The sequence below is a fragment of the Naegleria lovaniensis genome, assembly GCF_003324165.1.
Source record: "Naegleria lovaniensis strain ATCC 30569 chromosome Unknown tig002, whole genome shotgun sequence".
In the NCBI taxonomy this organism is placed as follows: domain Eukaryota; phylum Heterolobosea; class Eutetramitea; order Acrasida; family Naegleriidae; genus Naegleria; species Naegleria lovaniensis.
The window spans coordinates 239,385-260,763 of record NW_025407824.1 but is presented as its reverse complement, the minus strand read 5'-3'; the positions used below and the strand labels follow the sequence as shown (position 1 = coordinate 260,763).

Sequence of the window (21,379 nt, the reverse complement as noted above, 5' to 3'; positions counted from 1 at the left end):
ATTGATCTTTTTTGGAAGATTTAAAAAACTTTTTGATCAAAAAAAAATGTCTCACGATCTTCGCTATGATTACCATTTCTATTCCGTACGTAGTTTACCATCATTTGTGTGATAAGCTTATCATACAATCGTTGTTAAACAATTATTAGCATCAACAAGGAATGGAGGTATGTACAATAACATTTTATTATTATTTTCATAATCAAGTCTTGATAACAACTGTTCGGAATAACAATAACCTAGGGTTATTTATTCTCTTTAGATTCAATTATGCGAAATGATCCCAAACTTAGAAGGCCGCTCAAGTTTGACGAAACCAATTGCGTGTTTTGTGCCTTGGAAACTGGTGATTTTGAAATTGGTAGAAAATTCTTTAATAATTGGTACAAAAAAGCTGATAATGAAGATGCTCTTTTAAATCCCATGTCCGTGTTAACTCAATGGTTTTCTGAAGGAGATGATTTGCAAAAATATGTTGATATGGAATGTATGAATGCATTGATTGCTTTCTTGAATAGTTCTGTGAGATATGTACCATTCTATGCAAGCAGATGTTTGGACATTCTCACAAGAGAAAGATGTGGATTGGTCTTGTTGAAATTGCATGACCAAGAAATGGCTTCTAATGATCAAGCATCTCTTAGAAAGTTGATGGATAACTTGATTTCCATGATGTTAAAAGAAACATCTCTGGAAAAACGAGAAGGTTTATTGATTTTTGCAAATATTTGCAAATTTATAGTCAACGAAGATACTTTGGATGAAGACTTTTATGTCGAAAAGTTTTATAATTTGGCTCAACGAGTGAAGGCATTGTTATTGGAATTCCGTTTCTTTAATTCGATCGTTCATTGCTTGAAATTTCTCAACATGACACAATTCAAGTGTGAAATGAGGGACGGAATAGACATCAATAGTTTAAAGACGAGTTCAACAAGAGATGTCACAAAGGTTGGAGACGATTTTATTGAAATTAGAAAATTTGGAAAAGGAACAAATCAAGAAAAGCTTCTTACTAGAGGGGAGTGTTCAATGACAGGAACTAAATTAATGAATGCAGCTGTTGTTGATTTTCAGAGAAGTATGGCAAAATGCATTTACAGATTCTCACTTGTGAAATTCGATAAGGAAAAAGCAAAATCAAATTTTAAAGGTCAAGCCACACTCTTTGTCACTCTCTGCACCCAGCTTTTGAAGAAAACCTCTGACTATGCCACACAATGTTACTTGTTGGGAGCTCTTTGCTCATTCCATGAAAAAGGATATTTTGAAGGAAGTGATTGTGACATGTCCAGTATTTTATGGGAACACTTGAGAGGAACATTTTTCTTCAATTCAGAAGCTATGAAAAACAGAGACTCTAAAATTGGCTGGGATGCTGAATGCCCAACTTTACCAGAGAAAGGTTGGTCAGCCTCAACGAGATGGGTTCAGCTGTCTGCAAAGCTTGAACCTGAGTATCATGAAACAAGTCTCGCTTTAGAAGACTTGTCCAACAAATTAAGGAAAATATTGGTAGGAATTACTGATGAACAAATTGAACAAGCAGAAAAAGCAGCTCACCAAAATGTTTCCTCAAGCAACACTAATGCTTCAGAATCAAATACTTGCAACACATGTGGAAAACCTGCAACTAGCAAGTGTTCGCAATGTAAGAGCGTTTTTTATTGCTCGGTTGAATGTCAGAAAAAGAATTGGCCTGAGCACAAGAAAACTTGTGTCAAGAAAGTGTAAATTGCTGTTTATTATTATTGAGAAGCTGATTGACTATTGTTGGACCAACTTGGCATTTTTCAGTAAAGAGCATAGCACATCTCTATGTTTTGCAAGAGCTATCTCCGTCCATGTTGTTCTTCTTTTTCATCTCAACTCGAGACGTATCTCTGACAAGTTGACAGCTGCTTGTCGTCTCTTAACCCAATCAATGAATAGTTTCAAACATGTTTAAAGAATGGGAGCAATCTTAAGCCGTTCTTCTTTGAACCACTCATCTACAACACCGGCATCACCGTCTAACAGCAATAAACGGTTCAAAACTCAAATCACCAACTTTTCCTCTAGCCAATCCAGTGGCAAAGCTCAATCGGAACCGAATCGAACGAGCTTGCGAAAAAGGACACCATCTAAAGGCCACCTCAATCGTCATGACCATACGTCATGTGATGATGACGATTTAGATTCCATGTGTGCAATCAAGCGAACTCTTTCCGACGTTTCATCTGCGTCCCCGTCATCCAAACGGCAGCAAACACAAAACAACAACAAGAAACATGACACCACCTTGAGAATGTCCCTTCAAATTGAAATTGGATCTCATTCGAACAAACTACAAGCTCCTCAACATGAAAAAGAGTGTCCTAAACAATGCGAGATTCGATCAAATGAAGATGTAGTTTCTGAGGATTCCAGTAACAGTGATGAAAGTACAACTTCGTCCAACAATTTACCTCCTCAGGAACCATTGTCTTCGAATCATAACAAAGTAGGAGATGAATCAAGTTGGAATGGATGTGACAATGATATTGATTCAATCGAGGAAGCGTATAAAACCTTACTCAAAAACTCAACATTGGGTAAAACTGCCAATGAGATTTTACACAAGAAAACCATCGGCATGCCATCAAGCCCAAAAACATCAAGTCACAAAACCAAACGAGAGATGAATGGCTCCATTTCTAATTCAAAATCCAACATAATATCATCCTCTAAAGGAATGAAAGGAGTTCTAAAGGAGCAACCTGTATTGCCAGAGGCATTGAGAAGAAGAACGGAAACCACAGGTTACACTGATCATGGTGGTCATCAGAATGTGACCTGTATCGCAATCCAGACAACATCATCTCCTTCACAACATTCGACAAGCTCTTCTTCAACACCTTCAGTGACAACAGGTCATAACTCTTCGCTCTCCCTTCCCATCTCTTCCAATGCTAGTAGTAGTTGTAATAATAATAATCATTTACTTCTTCATAATCCTGCCTCCCCATTTCCCCTCACTCCAAAATCGAATCAACCCTTACCAGTGTCAGCGTTTAATTGCACTCTGAATGATGAAAATGTCCAAGCTGTTCCTGACAGTGGCAAGAATTCTAAAGGTTTATCCTCATCTTTGACCACACCAAATGGCATTGTTCTCACTCCTTTGAGACGAAGAAAACAAGTCTTTCAGGAAGATGTTCAAACGGATGTCTCTGCCCCAGTCATTCAAGTATTAAGTCCTGAAGAACAACAAGTTGCTGTTCAAAATAAGCCTCACCTCAAATGGGCAGAACAAAAGAAACGAAATATGATCAAAAATAGGAGTCAATCTAGGCTGATATGTGACGGTGAAATGTTAGGTGTCAATAAGGCTCAGAAAAAAAAGGTGAAAATACGAACGAGTGACGACCAAGAAATTCTTCTCATCAAATAATACATTGTATTCTTGCTTTTTAAGTTGTTGGATGATTTTAGAAAATTGATTTGTTAATTTAGTCGTGCATGCCTCCACCTTGACCTCCTTGTTGTTCGTCGTCTTCGTCGTCGTCCTCAAATCCCCTGTCACGGTTTTCAAAAAGAAGGTTGGCAGCCATTTCTTGATTTCTATCACATGCCAAATAGGCTTGAATAGCTTCGTTTTTGGTAAATCCTAGACCGACTAACTCATTGATCTTTCTCTCATCTTCACGAGTAATGAACACAGTTCCTGGTGGAGGTTGTTGACCGCCTGGAATTCCTCCTTGCTCTCCGCCAGTCTCACCTCCTGTTGGCACACCACCTGATGGCGTTGTTCCACCTGGTTGTGTTGTTGTTGGACCAGTTTCATTAATAATTTCCAAAAATTCACGAGGATTTGATTGAATGATTTGATATAACTCCGGACTCACTTGTGATACATGTTGTAAAAATTCACGTAAAAGTGTTGGGTTTTGTCTAATAGCATTTCTCAAGTTGTTAAGCTGTGGTGAAAGAGTAAACAAATCACGCAAACTGAATCCTTGTTGATTGCCTTGAAGCCCTGGCATACCACCTTGTGGTGGAGGTGGCATATTTCCTCCATGTTCTTGCATCATTTGCTTGACATTTTCTGGAATGCCGGAAATGAGAAATTCAGCTGCTGTTGCTCTATCATAAAAAGCAGCCTTCATACATTCGTCGATATCATTTCTGTCGTAACCCATCTCCAAAAATTGTTGCACAGCCTCATCGTACTCAGCTGTTCCAGGCCCACCTGGTATTTGCTCTTGAGGTGTGGTTGCTGTGGTTGTGGTTGCTGTACTGGCAGGAGTTGTAGTAGATGGAAGAGTACTTTCGGTTGTTGTTGTGGTTGGTGGTTTTGTTTCGGAGGTGGTAGTAGTAGTAGCAGCAGACGTTGTTTCCTCTTCCTTCTTCTTTGGTTGAGTAACGTGTTGCTTTTTCTTTGCTACAAGAATAACAGCAATACTTGATTGAATATTTGCGGATTCTATTGTTTGATCATCGTTTAATTCCTTTCCTCCGTAAATAAGTTTCATACCAGCACTGCTGAATTCAGTATTGTCCTCTACCAATTGTTTCAAGTGTTTGATCTTCATTATGGCAATGTATTAAATTATTTCATCATGGAGAATATTGTCAATATGGCGTCAATATTTTACAAGAGAGTATTAATGATGATACCAGAGTTAATATGTTGATCTTGATGGACGTTTGAAAACTTACGGTATCGGTAGGATTAGCCTCTAACTCGAATTGTCTCTTTGTTACAGTCTTGAACGCTATTTGCATTTTTTATTGTTGCTTTGTGCTGAGGAAATAATTATTTTTAGCAAAAGGTTCCTTGCTTCATTGTTTTGATGGATCAAAGAACATTATTTGAGTGAGTTGCTGAAGTGCCTTCAGAGGAAAGTTTTGGTGTGTCTCTCAATACACAATCTATGGGAGAGTTCTCTCAAATCACAACTGCAAGCACCCCTTAATAAAAAAGGAATTCAATCAAAAAAATGCCATCCAGCCCCTCTCAGCCTCCACCATCGTCGACTCGGAACATTCCTATCAACCACAAACCTTCTTCCTTTTCTCAATCGGAGAAGCCTGAATTTAAGTCAACCGAGGATATGAGCAATTATTATCTCAAGAATACTGCTATTTTGCTTAATGATATCTTAAAATGTGTAGAAACAAAACACAATCGTTTTGAATGTCGAGAAGAAATTGAAAAGTTATCACAAAATTTATTTGAATATCGATCAGAAGTGAGTGAACAAGAGAGGATGTGGAAGAGCGCACTTGAGTCTGTTTCAAGATTTTCCAGAACGCCCTTTCAATCCAATATAATGATAAAGGAATTAAATCGTCAACAACAGGAGCTGTTCGAAGAACAAAACAGAGAAAATTTTAACAAATTAGCACGTCAAGATGGAACTGCAATAGGAAATGACAATATGTTCAAAACAATTGCATCTGGATTGAGAAACTTTGGAAGCTTTATCTTTACTAAAATAACACGAGGAGGAAGTGATGATTGAGCGTTCTGAGGTATCACTAATTTTGAAACTCACAGGAATAACCTAATTTAAGACTCATCGTGTAGGGTCACAATGATGCATCAACGTCCTTCATCTACACGACACTCGAATGGAATATACATTATTACACGACAATAAAGCGGAATGCAAGTTCAAAGGTTGTTAATAACACTATCACAAATTCAAAAATGCATTTCCACACCAACAAAAAAATGTCTTCTCTTGCAGGCTATTTACTCGACAAACAAAAACAAGTCAAGTCGAAAAGCCAATTGGGCTCATCATTTGCTCCGAATTTAGCAACCAAGAAAGTTGGAGGAAGTAATAGTGTTCATGCCTCAAGTGTTCCATCGTCCTCCTCAAATTCTACAACGCCAACAACAACAACAACACCATCTGAAGTAGGACCTCTTCATTCTGCATCATCGACCACAACCACAACCACTACAACAACTAGTCGAGTTGGTGATCCGATCACTCCTTTGCAAAACAACGAAGATGATTTTTCATTGGATCACTCGCAAGCGTTAAGCTCGGAAACAACAAAAACCGTTACAACTAGCAACAACGATCAACATATCAACGATGATTCTTCATCAACAATTTCCAAATCTTCTAACAGAAAGAAGAGAGGAAAAGGAAGAAAACGAAAAACTAACGAAGATGAAAATTATTCGGATGATCAGTCTGACGCTCTTTCCACAAATTCAAATATGACATCAACTTCAAGCACATCTAAGTCTTCTACTAGGTCAAAAAAGTTAAAGAAACCAACTGGTGAATTTAAAACAATTTCAGACTTTATCAGGGATGCAATTTTAAACGATTACATTTCCGAAACAGCAACAAACAACAATAATAATTCTAACATTTCTGCCATACAAGCCAACAGAATCAGTGCAGACGAATTTGTCAATGATGATGATTATGAGCTTGCCAATTCCGATTTAAACGAATCATATAGGGACAAAATTCATGACATTGAATTTGAAAATAATTCAGACAATTTATCATCGACAAGCATGCCATCTTCGAGACACAACGATTTTGTTGAAGTAAAGCCAAAACCCATCATAACTAATACTTCTAACAGAGGTATCAACAATGAAGAGAATGATGAATTCGATGAATTTAACGACGTTGATGATGATTTAGAAGAATTTGAAAAAACTACCGGTCCATCACTTTTTTCTTTTGACAGCGAAGGAAATATTAAATTGCAAGAAGAGCCATCTACAGTAGAACTTACTCCTGTCACTGAAACAGGAAGAGGAGAGTTCAATTATTCGAGAGCAATGAGACTTGCAAATCTTGACAAAAACAAACCAATTACCCAAGCAACATATGCAAGAAGAGGAAAGGGAGAAAGATGGACAAAAGAAGAAGTTGAGCTTTTTTATAATGGATTGAGACAATTTGGTATGGATTTTTCAATGATTTCTAGATTGTTCCCAAAAAGAACAAGAAGAGAAATTCATCAAAAATACAAGAGTGAAGAGAAAAAGAACAAGAAAAAAATTGAATTTGCCCTTAAAAATAGGGCTCCTATTGACCTATCTCTCTTCCAAAAGAAAAGCACAGAAAAGGATAAAATTCAAGGTATTGTCAGAAAGAAAGTCACTAAGCAGCAAGCAGAGACGGCTCCAGCTGCTACTGATCAAAATGAATTTGAAGAAGTCACCGCAGCTAAACATACTACTGATCGCTCTGATATGAACACTAGTCATGAGTATGCAGAGGACGAATTTTATGATGATCTTGATGACTTTGAAGAATATGACAATGTAGCTACATCCACCTCGAACAAATCTACCACTGGCAAGATCAAGTCAAGCAAGTCTGCAGCGAATAATGACGAAAACGCAAGTGATGAAGAATACCACGACTCTTTTGGGAAGGGTGTTCTTGGCAAAGATGACGATGAGTTTGAATGATGATCATCAAATCTGTTTAATATTGAACTTCAGTCCTTTTTGTAAATTATTTTTGTTTTTATTTCATGAATTTCTAAGATGAAAAGTGAACATCTTGTTCGTTCAATCGAGTTAGAAGTGTCAAAATGTCGTCTTGATCCATTTTGCAGGGTCTTTTTTCAGTCATTTTTAGTTCTTCTAAGGTTTCAGCAATAATGTCTTTCACTTTCTGTTCATATTCATTCATTTTGGTTTTCTTTTTTGTATCCACTTCTTCATCGTCATTCATGTCTTCATTATTATTTTCACCATCGTCATCTACCATATTTTCAGTTGCCGACAAAATTTGTGCATTCAAATTACTTCCACTTGAGGCTGATTGGCCACTCTCTTTCATTGTGATCACTCGTTTATAATTTTCTCCTAACAATTTCAGTAACTTTTTGTTTTTAAATACTGATCCTAATTGTTTGTTTCTTCTTTGGAAAAGAATACGAGCCAGACCATCCCATTCCAAAAAGTTAATTGGTGGTGGTGGATTTTTTGGCTCAATTCTCACAATGCTGCTCTCAACTTTTGGTGGAGGTCTAAAACTATTCTTACTCACTTTAACAACGTGGTCACACCGTGCCAATAATTGACAATTAACAGACAATCGACAGTATAAATTATCTCCTGGTTTAGCGACTAATCTTTGAGCGAATTCACGTTGATACATGAGATATGCAACTCTGAATGATGGTTGGTGAGCCAATAATTTAAAAGTAATTGGACTGGAAATTTGATAAGGCAAGTTAGCAATACACAAATCAAAATAGGGTAATTCCACTTTCAGCGCATCCTTATGTATAATTTCAAGTTTAGATTCTAAACTCGTTCCTTGAACACGCTTCTTCAACTCTACAACCATTCTCGGATCAACTTCAATTGCAATCACCTTTTTAGCCTTTTGCAACAATTTGACTGTCATGTTACCCGTACCCGGACCAATTTCCAATACAATATCCGTTGGCTGTATACATGCTTTCTCAATCACGTGATCAATGACTCCCGGATTGATGAGAATGTGCTGACCAAAACTTTTCTGGAATTGAATACCTTGTGTCCGACCAGCAGTGGCAGTGTTGGATTTGAGAGCCTTTTTCTCTTTGGGCATTTTTTTTCATCAACTTTTTTGAATCTCTTTTATTAATGACGTTCAACAACTCGCTATCTGTAATTGAGTATTTGTTAGTATCACTTGAAATAATCATGAACCTTTTGAATGATGTGGTGGGACAATGGAATAAATAAATAAAAATAATATTGATTGGTTGCATGAACAAAAGACTACACAACAAAAATTTATAATTTATTATTAAAAATGAACCCACAAGCAACACAAGGATCATCCTCATCAGCTGGAGGTGGTGCTTCATCATCACAAACCAGCTTACCTAACACAATTGCGAATAATGCTGGAAATACAATTTCTTGTGGAGATTTATTAACGTCCTTTTTTAATCAAAATCATCATCAACAAAATATGAAAGCCGGAGCATCAGCTAAGCAACAACAACAATATGTCCAGCAATTAATTCAGGAGGATTTAGATGATTTTCAGAATCCGAATTCCAAAATGTTTAAGAAATTTCTTTATCAAATGGTTGTCAAGTACGTACTGTAGAAGAATTCTTTTTTGATGTTGATCAATAATTGGTTACAGTCAACTTAAACATGATGGATTTCAAGGAGCAGCAAATGCTGTTTCAGAGGCTCTTTTTTTAGATCAAGACATCAACCTTTATGAAAAATCTCCCCATCGATTGAGTGAATTAGTTTTGCTTGGATTGGAAGCAGAGAAGGAATTAAAACTTGATTTATTTGTGGATCCATTCCCAGGTAGTACCAAGAAATCTTCAAAAAAGAGAAAAGGGGATTTTGCGAGCCAACAAGGACATTTACTTACGCTAGGAGAGAACTTTTACAAAACCACCATCCCAGAAGGAACATCAACACAATCTAAATCCTCTGGATTGTCACCTGATGGATTGGCCCTAAAGAATTGTACATTCACAACTAAATTTATCACCACCCACAAAGGAGCTGCCAGATGTGCAAAATTTTCTAATGATGGAAGATATGTAGTTACCGGATCAGCTGACTGCTCGCTTAAATTATTGGATGTCACTAGAATGAATTATCATCATCAAACAAAAGCAGAGGTGGAAGATTATTCAAATGCTAAACCAGTCATTAGGACATTCTATGACCACCAAATGGACATTAATGATGTTGAATTCCATCCAGTATTACCAATTATCATATCTGCCTCAAAGGATAGAACTATCAAATTTTTCGATATTACTAAACCAAGCGTTAAAAGAGCATTCCATACAATTGATGAATCACACAACGTTAGGACTATATCAATGCATCCTTCTGGAAATTATTTACTTGTAGGAACAGAAGACTCAATAATTAGAACTTATGATTTAACAAATAATTACAAGTGTTATGCTTCTTCAAATTCGTATGATAATCATATGGGTGCAATTAATCAAGTACGATACTCATCAGATGGAAAGATGTTTATCAGCGCTGGAAAAGATGGCTCTATTAAATTATGGGATGGAGTAATTGGAAGATGTGTCACAACAATTCCAAAAGCGCATGGAGAGGCCGTTTTTAGTGTACAATTTTCTCAAAATTCCAAATATTTCTTATCTGGAGGTAGTGATGCAATTATTAGACTTTGGGATATCTCAACAGGAAAACAAGTTAGAACTTATGAACCACCTAATCCACATGAACTCACGTCCAGAGTTCAAACCACCTTCACCTACAATGAAAGTGGTGTTGTTTCATCCTTCCATAACGACATCTACATGTGGGACACTAGAATGACATCCATTTCTCATCACCTCTCTGGTCACATTAAACCAGTTCGTTGGGTTGCCACTTCTCCATGTATGCATGCCTTCATGTCCTGTAGTGAAGATTTAAGAGCTCGTTTTTGGAATGGTGAGCCTTAATCTATTTCAAATTCATCACAGCCACAAACACTTGCAAAATAAAGTTCCCAAGACGCGAAAAGGTGATCATCCATCAAAAAAAAATTTATTTCTTTTGAGCGATCACTATCATCATCACGACCGCTTTTTGTTACTTTTGGTTCCGGTCAAAACTAACTCGTTTGAATTCAAGCTGTTGTAACTCGAGTTGTTATTTGGATATATAATTTAATTTATTGTGCGTGAAATTACTCAATATCTCTGGTACTACGCCACTTCTCATCGGTGATCACATTCTGTTCTTCATTATTAGTTTTTCAAATTTAAAATAGATATGGGAGTGTTGAGTTTATTTGTACAAGAACAACGAGAACCCAGGTTGAATCTCTTCCTTCATTCGTAAGTTTATTCGCCGTGATGACTTGTTCAATTTTGCTAAACATTGTTTATGTTATTAAATCAACAATCAATGGTATCAATGATCAACACAACAGTCATCATGAATTATCACAAAATCAAGCCATCACCATATCAGATCACTTTGCTAAACAAATCGCGACCAACACATCAGCAAGAGGAGAAGTTTTCATTGCCAAAAAATTTAGAGCTGTTTTCATCTTGCTCAACGAAGTATATGTCGTCACTGTTTGTCATAAATCCGATTATCCCTATGATGCTCTAAGATGTGCCAATAATGCTAAATTACTGATGTTTGAAGCCTGTAAAGGTGTGGAGGTGACAGTTGTGAACTTGTACAAAAAGTTTGGACAAATTATGCTTGCTCTTGAAGAGTTAATTAATGAAACAAACACTTTTAAACCACCATCAACAAGTATAGAAATGGTTGGAAAAACAAAATTGGGAGAGGCTCATCATGTGTCTTCTCAGCATAATGGATCAACATCCCAAGCGAAAGCAAACTCAGTTAGTACAGCAGTATCACCTGTTGATGCTTCACAAAAGAAAGCTAGAAGAGGAACAATTCGTCAAATGGAAAAGCTCATTTCTTATACAGCTGATGAAATGTGGAAAGAAAAACAAAAGCAAATGGAGGTTCATCAAAAAAGATTTCAAATTTTGGACAAATTCAAGTCACCAATTCTAACAGCACATAACATTCACAACGGAGAACAAAATGGCGAGAATCACGAAGCTGAACAAGCAAATATTCTTCCAGATCCTTCAGATATTGTTAATTTTCAATTTGGTTACGATTTTACCGCCCCTGATGAAGAAGATGCATTACCAAGCTTTAATCATAGAAGAGCCAAGTCTACCAATTCATCAGGGTCTGAGACTAATGGTATATCTAGCTTTAGAAAACGTCAAATGGAGCACATCACCATGGGACAACAAGTATTTCCACTTAGCGACGAAGAATGGCATTCACTCCAAGCCCCAACTCTTCCTGATAACTTAAAGCCAATATTTATACCGCCAGCAAACAATATGGCAACGAAATTGCCTCCTCTTCCACCTTCTCTCATTCCCTTACAACCTCAACCTCTTCGTCCTCAACCTGCAAAAACCACTACTGCATTCGATCGTGGTGATAGCAAACTCATTAGTTTCGAACCCTTTGATTTGCATGGAAGTAGTGCAAGCAGCAGAGTCGAAGGAGATGATACCGAAGTTGACATGTCAGACGAAGATGTCACATTTAGATCTGACAAGATGACAGATAGCACAACTGCCGACTCTGTTTATGACTATAACCCTCCAAAATTCAACACCCATGGCTCTTCGAGCAATTTATTCCCAACACAGCCATTACAACCGTTGCAGCCAATGCAACCGTTACAGCCATTGCAGCCATTACAACCAACAAAACTCTCTCAGCCAACCAACAACAACACTTTATCAAGCAGCTTTTTGGATGATGTTTTTGGACCTATGACTTCCACAAATACGGTGAATACTGCACCATCTCAAAATGGTACATCACTGCTGTTGGACAATATTTTGAAACCAACCAATGCAACTGGCACTAATAATACTTTTGTCCCTCCACCACCATCCAATGTTCTCAACGTCAATGGAGGTGTAAATGTGCCTCCAGTGCCTAATGTCACATCAACTCCAACCAATAATCAACCAATTCGAAAACAAGTGGACAACAAGGCTAACAGTAATGCTGTCAACACGGATAACAAAGAAAGTAATTTATTGCAAGATATTCAAAACAAGCAACTTAATCCAGTTCCCAAAATGCCAGTGTTTGATTCAAATGAACTCAAGAAGAGTATTGAACAATCTCAACAAAAAAGAGCTGCTGTTCTTCCTTTCAAGGTGGTTGTCACTGAGACTGTAGTGAAGAATATGTGTGGTCTGACAGAGGAAGAATATAATTTCTTGGGACAAATTGAGCTCATATTATTCAATCATGAAAGCTATCGAGAAAACGATAGTTATAATTTTGTGCTTTCTCTCGTGAATGATCAATTCAACAACTCTGAAAATTTAACAAAAATTGCCAAAATAGTTTGCAATCCAAAACTTGCTAAAGAAGTAACAGAGACAGAGAATGTAACAAAGCACGCCTTTGAGTGCAATATTACAGGACAAGAAATTAATCCCAAAACACAAAGTGCAATATTGCTCAAGTACAAACTCAAGGACCATCTTAATCTGGTACCATTTAAACTCAGACCGCTGTATTATCTTGCCACGAAAGATAATCAAACCATGCTAACAATTACTATTGACTACATTGTTAACCCAATCACACCACTTGACAAACTCTCCTTCCTCATTCGTGTTGCACCAGCTCTAGAACAAATAACACTCAAATCTCAATCAAAGCCAGAAGGCCGTTGGAACGCTACTAGACAAGAGCTACTCGTAAATGTAGATCAAGCAGGACCAAAAGGTTCTGTCACTGCAAAATTCCTGCTCAACAAAACTGTCACAGATATTGGAGAATTGCAAACAGAATTCCTGTGTAAATTCAATGCAAAGGGCTTACTTGGAGGTTTTACTGTGGAAGGAGGTGAAAGCAAACGAAGCATTCACAACACTGTCTTTCTTGGAGGTTCTGAATACAATATTACAACACCATCATGGAAATATAAGCTTACTTCAGAGAATTTAAACCCTCAATTTGCCAATAACAAATAAACTCGAATTGTTGTCAATGAATTGGACCTCATAATGCCATTCTTATAAAAAAATGTTAAAAAAATCAATCTTCATCTCCGATTGGTATTCTTATTCTCACATTGTTCAAGCAAAAACCTTTCCGTGCTTGATTCATCATCACCACCACCACTTTATTTCCTCTTTCAAGCCATTGAATCATTATTCATTAAAATTCACATCCAACAATTTTCACACTTCTCTTTCAACCACAAGAATCATGAAAATTTACACAAAAACAGGTGATAAAGGAACGACATCACTCTACTCGGGAGAACGCAGAGGAAAGGATGATATCGTTTTTGAAGCATTGGGATCTGTGGATGAATTAAACGCTCATATTGGACTCTCTCGAGAACATTTACAAAATTTATTATCCAAACAACAACAACAACAAGAATTTAATATCAATAATAATATCAATGATAACACTAATAATAATAATAGCACATCAACAAGTGAAGAATTTGCCATTCTCCAATCCTCAACATGTTTTGAAAAATTCCCTGAACGATTAGAATCGATTCAAAGTCGACTTTTAGATGTCGGAAGTTGTATTGCAACACCAATGGAATCAACATCCTCACTCGATAAACTCAATCGTGTCAAATTCAATTCTGAAAATATCACTCTTTTAGAAGAATGGATTGATCAAATGGATGAATTATTACCTCCTCTTAAGAATTTCATTTTGCCAAGTGGAGGATTAACGAGTAGTCAATTACATGTAGCGAGAACAGTGTGTCGTAGAGCTGAGAGAGATGTAGTGAATTTAGTGAATCTTTCACAGAGACAAGGATTGGAAGATGTTCAAAAGTATTTGAATCGATTGAGTGATTTCTTATTTATGGCTGCTCGATTTGCTGCAAAAATTGAAGGAAAGGAAGAAGTGATTTATAAAAAGGAGTAGTGTACTACTACATTTTAAATGTAAATATATTTGATTGATGAATTGAATTTTATTGAGACTCTAAATCGGTCGGATGGAAAATCAACAACATCCACCAACAAATTAAACTTTCAACAACAAGATCTTTAATCAACAAGATTCACCTTTTAAAACATTTTCTCACTTTTACATTCAAGGATAAAGAGTCTCTGCAATGACAGTGAATTTTTCCTTTTGCTCTTCTTCTTCTGGTTGTGTTTTTACAAGAGATCCTTGTTCACTACCAGTCTCACCACTTGTGCCCTTACCTCCTGCTGGATGAACTTGTTCTTTCTCAGTTGCAATGATATTACTACTACTTTCTTGTTGTTGATCGAGAACAGATTCATTGTTTTTCAATGCATTGATCTCCGTGGTTTGTGGCGAAGGAGGAGGTGTTTTCGTAGTGTGAATTTCCATCGAGGATGATAGATCGGATGGAACCGCCGCGGTTTCACTCGACTGAGTGCTTGACGACAACATGTTCTCTTCTAAGGGAGTGGTTGTGGTGGATGGTTCCTTCTCCTCTTCAATCATTTGATTGAATTTCAAAGGTTCATTGTATGTTGATTCTTGTGGGTGAATACCTTGAACAGCAGATGATAAAGAATCTTCTTCTTGTTTCTCCTCATTCGCTCGATTGGAAAGACCTTCTCCAATTCGTGATGATGATGCTGTTTCAGTTACAGTTGGTGTAGCAGTAGTAGTAGTCATACTTGATTCTTGTAATCTTGTTGCTTCTGAGATTATCATTCTTCCTCTTCTCGAAATTCTCACCAATTTCCAATCAATAAAAGATTGAATCATGTCTTGAATGGTTTGTTCCAAAGGAGTGTATTTCAATCCAAGAATCTTTTCAGCTTTGCTTCCATCAATCTTTTTCATGGGTGTCACTTGTTCCATCATTGACGATGATTCAATTTCAATATTTTGTAAATTGGAATTGACATGCTCAATGTGAAAAGTTTGTGACATTTCTGAGGCAATTTGTTGAAGAGTGTCAATGAAAGGGAGTGTCGAATGACAACAAATGAATCGATTTCCTTTTGCTTGTTTCGTTTCTAATGCGAGTAAATGACAACGAGCAACATCTCTCACATCGACAAATCCAACATTCAATGAATTGAAAATGGAAGGAGTTTCCTGTTGTGCAATCAATAATCGATAAATTTCAAGAACAGATCCAGAGAGAAGTGATTTTCTGACATGATCCATCGTATACTCTTCTCGAGTCAATTCTGTTAACATGTTGGAGAGAATATCTTCCATTTGTGCTTGTTGATCTAAATTTCTGAATTTTTCTTGTTCCTCGAACGCTGCTTGTTTGAGAATACTTAAAATTGGAATTCCACCCAATGTACTGGTAGGAGTGCTTTCTTTGACCAAATGAATGGGAAGGAGAGGTCCAAGGACAAAGGTGGGTAGAATGGTCACGAGTTGAATTTTATGATCCGATGTCAAATATCGACAGAATTCCCATGCGAATCGTTCGGCCTTGACTTTTGAAATTCGATAAGCTCCCATGGGATCTGACAATTTACTTGATTGATTCCAGTCACATTCTGAAACAATTCCACTTCTGTGAAATTTCCATTTTAAAAAAAATCAATCGATTCATTGAAAATTTACACATTCCTTCTAGCATCCCATTTTCATCAATAATCACTTACCTTGGAGGATTATATGGATTAAACAAGGTAGAAACTCCACTCGTGACAATTACTCGATTCACAGAACATTCTTCACACACCTCTAACACTTTTTTCATTCCATCCAAAGTAGGTTTGTAATATAATTCTTCAGCTTGTTCTTCAGTGGTTGGTTCTCCAGCAGTAGTTCCAGGAGTACTCACACATGAAGTATGATACACACAAAAGGTTCCTTCACACACTTGTTTCAACACAGATGAATCTATTAAATGAAGTGGAGCATTCAATTCAACAATTTGTAATTGATCGTTTTGAGAAAATAATTGTTTCCAATAGGGTAAATAGGGCATGACCGAGGAAAGACGATCGAATTGTTCTTCTTCTTGAGTTTCTTCTTCCAATGTTTGTGGTTTCGATTTTACATAAACAGTTCCTACCACTTGATAACCTTTACATAATAATTGGAATGCTAAATGACGAGAAATGAAAGAATTAATACCCAAGATGACTACTTTGGTGTCTTGAGGAATGAGTGGATAGGAAAAATCAGCAGGTTGTCCAGTACTTGGACTGTGAATGTGGTGTGAATGTGGTGATTTGTCAAACAAATGGATTGAATTTTTAACAATGAATACTCCATGGAAAGTTTCACACATACCTTGTGGGTGAGAAATAACGATCAACAGAACCAGGTTGCATTTTGTTATGAGTATGGGTAAAACAAGTGCATGTCCATTAAATTCCTTGCTTGTCATTTTGAAAGGCCAAAGAGTAAATTTTCCTTAAATAGAATAACACAGAAATGAATAATATACACTTGAGGCATAACGTGTTCGATCCATATGATTACCTTATTATTGCTTGTTGGATGGCTCTATATACATTCTATACTACGAGCACCTGCCACTTGTCAAATTAATTTCTTTCAAAAAATGACTTCTCCTGCACTATTGCTTTTACTTTCGATCGCATTGCTTTTTCACATTTTAGGAACCATCAAACTTTCAAATGATTTAAATAATTTACCTTCTCTCCTCTCTTCCTATAATCATCCAATTATTCAAAAATTGTTAGAATGGAGAAAACGAAATGAAAATTCCGAAACCTTGTTGTCTTTGCAGCAAGAGGATGTGACAGCTGTCAAATGTTCCATGCAATTTGTCATTTTTTCTAAATCTTGGTTTTTGAATAGTGTGCAACGTTCACCTTCTCAACAACAATTATTGATCAAAACTTTGAAGAGTATCGTGCGATTACGAAATTTACGAATATTTAATCCTTGCATTTGGGTGGTTCAAGACAAGAAAAAAAATACGAAAAATGATGAAATTTTGAAAAAACATTTCCATCAAGAATTAGGCCGGATAACAGTTACAAATTCTCTTCAACCATTGAAAATAGAATTTTCGAAAATTGAATTGAAACCAAATTTAAGGTCTTCTACGTCAACATTAATCTATCTTGTTGAAGAAGGATTTGAATTTTGTGAAAATGTTCTCCATCATTTAATGAATATTGCAAATGAATTTAAAGCAAAGAAACAGAAAAAACAAATCATATTTCGAGCTTCAACAGGAATTGTGAATGGTTTGATTTTTCATGAAAACATCATGAGTGAATTTTTGGACAAATTCATGAAATCATCCATTAAGAAGAAGCCAATATTGAATGAGTTATTAGTGATGGATTTTTTGAAAAAGAGAGATTTGTACATGTATCGATGGCAACTCATGTCTAACTCTGAGGTAACACTCTCAAAGAATTTTGCTGTTTCTGCTGTCAAGACTCAACCTCAATGCCATGAAACTCTGATCGATCCAACTTCAATATTTTCGTTTGATTTAGATCATTGTACACACTCGAATTTCTCGCCATGCCAACGGAAAACTTTTAACAGTGACAAAAACGGTGAATTTGTTCATGACACTGCTCAGGAAGAGATTTTCCCTGCCACTTCCAAATTGAGTCTGTCACAACTTCAACAAGCGGAATCTGTGTTGTCACAAGCTGGCTCGAGTTGTGATAAAGCATGTAAAAAGAAGGGCATGAAATGCAATTCAGATTATTTCCCTTACATTAATAGATGTGATGAATTTAAGCAATTCCATCACTTGAAGTGTGAGTGTGTGCGAGAGGTGGAAGCGTCCTCTCGGTCGCCCTATTTCAATCAAGACCAATGTGTGATTGCTCTTAGAAGATCAATGTTCAGATGTGACTCAAACCCCAAAAGTACGACCGAGAGAAGGTTATGTCCTTGCTCTCCAAAATAAACAGTTGTACTGAAATCAAGCTCAATACCACCTAGCATTGTTGTGTCTCAAACTTGAATAATTTATTGCTGTTTGGTTTTCTTGGAATAACCTCTGTTGTTATCCTTTCGCTTTCGTTTCTTCATGTTGTCATCATTTGTGTAGCTTCTTTTCTTATCTGTGGTGGATGTGGCCATTCGATGTGGTTCATCACTGCTCTGATGGCTCTTTTTTTGATGCCTTCGTAGAATCGTTAATTTCATGGTATTTTCAATTGCAAATTCTACAATTAGACGGTTAGCAGTTGCAACCTTAGTGTCTTTGATCCTTGGGTTGAGTATCTTTGGATTATTATTCAATCTCTCGAGAGCACAAAGAGCAGCATCATGTTTTGCAAATTCCACAAATCCAAATCCCTTACTTTGTTTTCCGTCTTTCTCTTTTGCAATTTTCACTTGAACTAATTTGGGTTTCTTATTGGGTCCTAACACTTGATCATAATTCACCTTCTCTAAAATCAGTTTCTTGAGATCTTTCTCTGTCCAAGATTTTGGCATATTCTGAATGGCAAGTCTTGTCTCAGAAACGTGATAAATTGGGTTCTTCAACTTTTCATTCTTTTCTGCCCAATTTCGTTGAATCTTTTTCAAATGGTCTGGAGGCATGTCTTTAGCTTCTGCACTATTCGATGCAATAAATCCAATTTTAGCAAGTCTTAAATTTCTGGGGTCTTCCTTCTTCTCATTTTTCTTTTTCCTATCTTCTGCATCGCGTTTGGGAAGAGCTCGTGCCACAAGCAATTTTCTTCCTTCAAGAAGAAGCTCACCCACGTGTTGTGTGGTTGTTGCTCGGAACGATTCTGCTGTTGCTGCTGAGAATGATCTACTTCTTGAGCATTGGGGTTTTGAATCATGTTCTTCTCTGCCTCTCGAATACAACGTTTAGCATCAGAAAAGCGTTTGAATTTGATAAAGGCTTTTCCACTGGAGAGTCCATCGCTTTTAGCAACAATGGCAACATAGGCGAGAGGTCCATAATGATTCTCGAATAATTCCTTAATTTCGTCCACTCCAGCTTGAAAAGGTAAATTTTGAACGAAAATTGTTTTTTTCAAGTCTGCAGCTGTTTGCACGTCATTCTTCTTCTCTTTTTGAGAGTCGACATCTGTTGTGGCTTCATCTGTTTCATCGTCATTGCTTATGTGTGGTTCACTTGTGACATCATCATGAGTTTCACCTCCATCTTCTCCATCCTCTTCGTCGCTCATCATGCTTTCAGATTCTTCATCAATGTCGTCTTCATCTGTTGCTTCCTGCTTTTCATTGTCATCTTCAAGTAACTCATCGAAATCCTTTTCCTTCTTGTTTTCTTCCTCTTCATGCTCACCAAAGTACTCCTCAGGTTCCTCAATGTCTTCTTGATCTTCTCCTTCAGAATACTTTTTCAAATGTTTCTGGAATCTTTCTTGTTCAGCATCAAACTCGTCTTCCTTTTTCTTGATGTATGCGTCTTGTTTCTTCTTTACGTATTGATCTCGATCGATTTTCCATGCCACTGACAATTTGGTATTCTTTTTAGCCCATTCTAATGCTCTTTTAGCATGTTTTGATTTTCTAAATTCGATAAATGCATATCCTTTGTGATAGCTATATGAAACAACGGATACCAATCAGTCAATACAAGCCAAAATATGAAATGAAAAAAATTTAAAAATCATAGGATCTTACCTTCCCTGTTTTGGCATTCTAATGTTTGATACTTTCCCAATCTTGCTAAATTTCGTTTGTAAACTCTCCATGGTGGCCTCCCATGATTGATTCTTTGATAATTTCGATACCACCAACACTCGGTTTGGGAAAATTCCATCCTTATTAGGTTTATCTTCGTCTTCATCTTCATCGCTTGAGCTTACATAGAATGGATCATCTTTATCAAGTTGTGAAGTATGTTCTTCTTTCTTTCGTTTCTCAAATTTAATGGGTTCCTTCTTTTCTTTCTTATCGGAATAAGGTGAAACTGCAATGGTTTTACTTTTGAGAGATGTTCCATTGCATTTTCTGATACATTCGTCTGCTAATAAAGCCATTGGACTGTGTGAAATATTGTGTGTGATTATTTTGATCGTTCATTTCAACAAATTTAGTATGAATTCAATATGATTGTTGAAATTCAATAAAATTGTAAAATTGTTCGCGAGTCATCATATGGCGATATCATCATCGTTAAAGGCCTCGGAATGTTTCCAATCATGATTAAATAACATACAATTCAACAAAAGCATATCCTCTACTTTTTTGTGTTTCTCTATCTGTTGCTAGTACTATTCGTTTCACATCTCCTACTTGATTTCTAAAGAACTTTTCCAAGTCGTATATTTATGTGAGCCAGCAAGATGTTAATATTATAAATCAAACCTATCTTTTCTGTAAGTGAAGGATCTAAATTCCGAACATGAACCGTGGTATGTTTGTCAAAACCCATGATGACAGTTGGTGCTCAAGTTGTGTTCAAATTTTTTTTGGACTAAAAATTCGCAAGCTTTTTGTTGAACGGGCAAAAGGTTTCTATGACTTGGAGCATCATGTGATGAGCAAAGCAGATGTTGTTTTACAAGTTCTGAATAGTGCAATTCGCAAAAAATGGCCAATACAGAAGTCTTTGTTGAACAATTGGAACTATTTTTCAAAACAAACGATAGTTCCAAAGCCTTTCGGCAGTTGGAGCATATCCCTTCGTTTTTGATTTCGAACCTTGAGAAGGGAGTACACAATCGATCGAAAATTATATCCAAATACAACTTCATTATGTCGTTGGGGGATTTTGAGGAAATGTTCTTACCTCAATTCAAAGTAGTAGAAAACAGGACTTTTATTGCAACTTTTTATGACGTAAAAGACGAAAACCAAAGCCTCATGAAAAGGAATATGTTGGTCAAAGCAATTCGATATTATGGTAAGGATGAGAACCTGAACCCGGAGGTCTCTATCAAAAGAGCTCACCAAGACTCCAACGGTGTGCTTCTCTAT

At 36.7% G+C, this 21,379-nt stretch overlaps 13 protein-coding genes across 13 annotated transcripts in view; 9 read left to right on the top strand and 4 right to left on the bottom strand.

Moving 5' to 3' along the window:
* Window positions 1-46: 46 nt before the first annotated feature.
* On the top strand, window positions 47-1,734 carry C9374_006898 (uncharacterized protein; the record flags this gene model as incomplete). The annotated part of the gene is made up of 3 exons (XM_044696808.1): window positions 47-85; window positions 150-167; window positions 244-1,734. 3 exons carry the CDS (start codon window positions 47-49, stop codon window positions 1,732-1,734), a joined length of 1,548 nt encoding a protein of 515 aa, XP_044555261.1.
* Window positions 1,735-1,951: 217 nt separating this feature from the next.
* Window positions 1,952-3,412, top strand: C9374_006897 (uncharacterized protein; the record flags this gene model as incomplete). The annotated part of the gene is made up of 1 exon (XM_044696807.1): window positions 1,952-3,412. The coding sequence occupies one exon, from the start codon at window positions 1,952-1,954 to the stop codon at window positions 3,410-3,412; it is 1,461 nt and encodes a 486-aa protein (XP_044555260.1).
* A 58-nt stretch (window positions 3,413-3,470) lies between these two features.
* Window positions 3,471-4,746, bottom strand: C9374_006896 (uncharacterized protein; the record flags this gene model as incomplete). Its single annotated transcript, XM_044696806.1, has 2 exons — window positions 3,471-4,547; window positions 4,681-4,746. The coding sequence occupies 2 exons, from the start codon at window positions 4,744-4,746 to the stop codon at window positions 3,471-3,473; spliced, it is 1,143 nt and encodes a 380-aa protein (XP_044555259.1).
* A 215-nt stretch (window positions 4,747-4,961) lies between these two features.
* C9374_006895 (uncharacterized protein) lies at window positions 4,962-5,486 on the top strand (the record flags this gene model as incomplete). Its single annotated transcript, XM_044696805.1, has 1 exon — window positions 4,962-5,486. The coding sequence occupies one exon, from the start codon at window positions 4,962-4,964 to the stop codon at window positions 5,484-5,486; it is 525 nt and encodes a 174-aa protein (XP_044555258.1).
* A 212-nt stretch (window positions 5,487-5,698) lies between these two features.
* C9374_006894 (uncharacterized protein) lies at window positions 5,699-7,420 on the top strand (the record flags this gene model as incomplete). Its single annotated transcript, XM_044696804.1, has 1 exon — window positions 5,699-7,420. The coding sequence occupies one exon, from the start codon at window positions 5,699-5,701 to the stop codon at window positions 7,418-7,420; it is 1,722 nt and encodes a 573-aa protein (XP_044555257.1).
* Window positions 7,421-7,493: 73 nt separating this feature from the next.
* On the bottom strand, window positions 7,494-8,555 carry C9374_006893 (uncharacterized protein; the record flags this gene model as incomplete). Its single annotated transcript, XM_044696803.1, has 1 exon — window positions 7,494-8,555. One exon carries the CDS (start codon window positions 8,553-8,555, stop codon window positions 7,494-7,496), a length of 1,062 nt encoding a protein of 353 aa, XP_044555256.1.
* A 207-nt stretch (window positions 8,556-8,762) lies between these two features.
* C9374_006892 (uncharacterized protein) lies at window positions 8,763-10,413 on the top strand (the record flags this gene model as incomplete). Its single annotated transcript, XM_044696802.1, has 2 exons — window positions 8,763-9,052; window positions 9,105-10,413. The coding sequence occupies 2 exons, from the start codon at window positions 8,763-8,765 to the stop codon at window positions 10,411-10,413; spliced, it is 1,599 nt and encodes a 532-aa protein (XP_044555255.1).
* Window positions 10,414-10,726: 313 nt separating this feature from the next.
* On the top strand, window positions 10,727-13,509 carry C9374_006891 (uncharacterized protein; the record flags this gene model as incomplete). The annotated part of the gene is made up of 2 exons (XM_044696801.1): window positions 10,727-10,791; window positions 10,887-13,509. 2 exons carry the CDS (start codon window positions 10,727-10,729, stop codon window positions 13,507-13,509), a joined length of 2,688 nt encoding a protein of 895 aa, XP_044555254.1.
* A 52-nt stretch (window positions 13,510-13,561) lies between these two features.
* C9374_006890 (uncharacterized protein) lies at window positions 13,562-14,437 on the top strand (the record flags this gene model as incomplete). Its single annotated transcript, XM_044696800.1, has 1 exon — window positions 13,562-14,437. One exon carries the CDS (start codon window positions 13,562-13,564, stop codon window positions 14,435-14,437), a length of 876 nt encoding a protein of 291 aa, XP_044555253.1.
* Window positions 14,438-14,608: 171 nt separating this feature from the next.
* On the bottom strand, window positions 14,609-16,803 carry C9374_006889 (uncharacterized protein; the record flags this gene model as incomplete). Its single annotated transcript, XM_044696798.1, has 3 exons — window positions 14,609-16,034; window positions 16,126-16,674; window positions 16,763-16,803. 3 exons carry the CDS (start codon window positions 16,801-16,803, stop codon window positions 14,609-14,611), a joined length of 2,016 nt encoding a protein of 671 aa, XP_044555252.1.
* A 233-nt stretch (window positions 16,804-17,036) lies between these two features.
* C9374_006888 (uncharacterized protein) lies at window positions 17,037-18,374 on the top strand (the record flags this gene model as incomplete). The annotated part of the gene is made up of 1 exon (XM_044696797.1): window positions 17,037-18,374. One exon carries the CDS (start codon window positions 17,037-17,039, stop codon window positions 18,372-18,374), a length of 1,338 nt encoding a protein of 445 aa, XP_044555251.1.
* Window positions 18,375-18,436: 62 nt separating this feature from the next.
* C9374_006887 (uncharacterized protein) lies at window positions 18,437-20,834 on the bottom strand (the record flags this gene model as incomplete). Its single annotated transcript, XM_044696796.1, has 5 exons — window positions 18,437-19,161; window positions 19,209-19,999; window positions 20,081-20,443; window positions 20,619-20,694; window positions 20,768-20,834. 5 exons carry the CDS (start codon window positions 20,832-20,834, stop codon window positions 18,437-18,439), a joined length of 2,022 nt encoding a protein of 673 aa, XP_044555250.1.
* A 158-nt stretch (window positions 20,835-20,992) lies between these two features.
* The window catches only part of C9374_006886 (uncharacterized protein), a gene marked incomplete at both ends in the record, with an annotated part of 699 nt that continues 312 nt past the window's right edge, over window positions 20,993-21,379 (top strand). Inside the window, one exon of the mRNA XM_044696795.1 lies at window positions 20,993-21,379. This exon is cut by the window's right edge and continues 312 nt beyond it. Within this exon, the coding sequence (XP_044555249.1) occupies window positions 20,993-21,379 (387 nt within the window).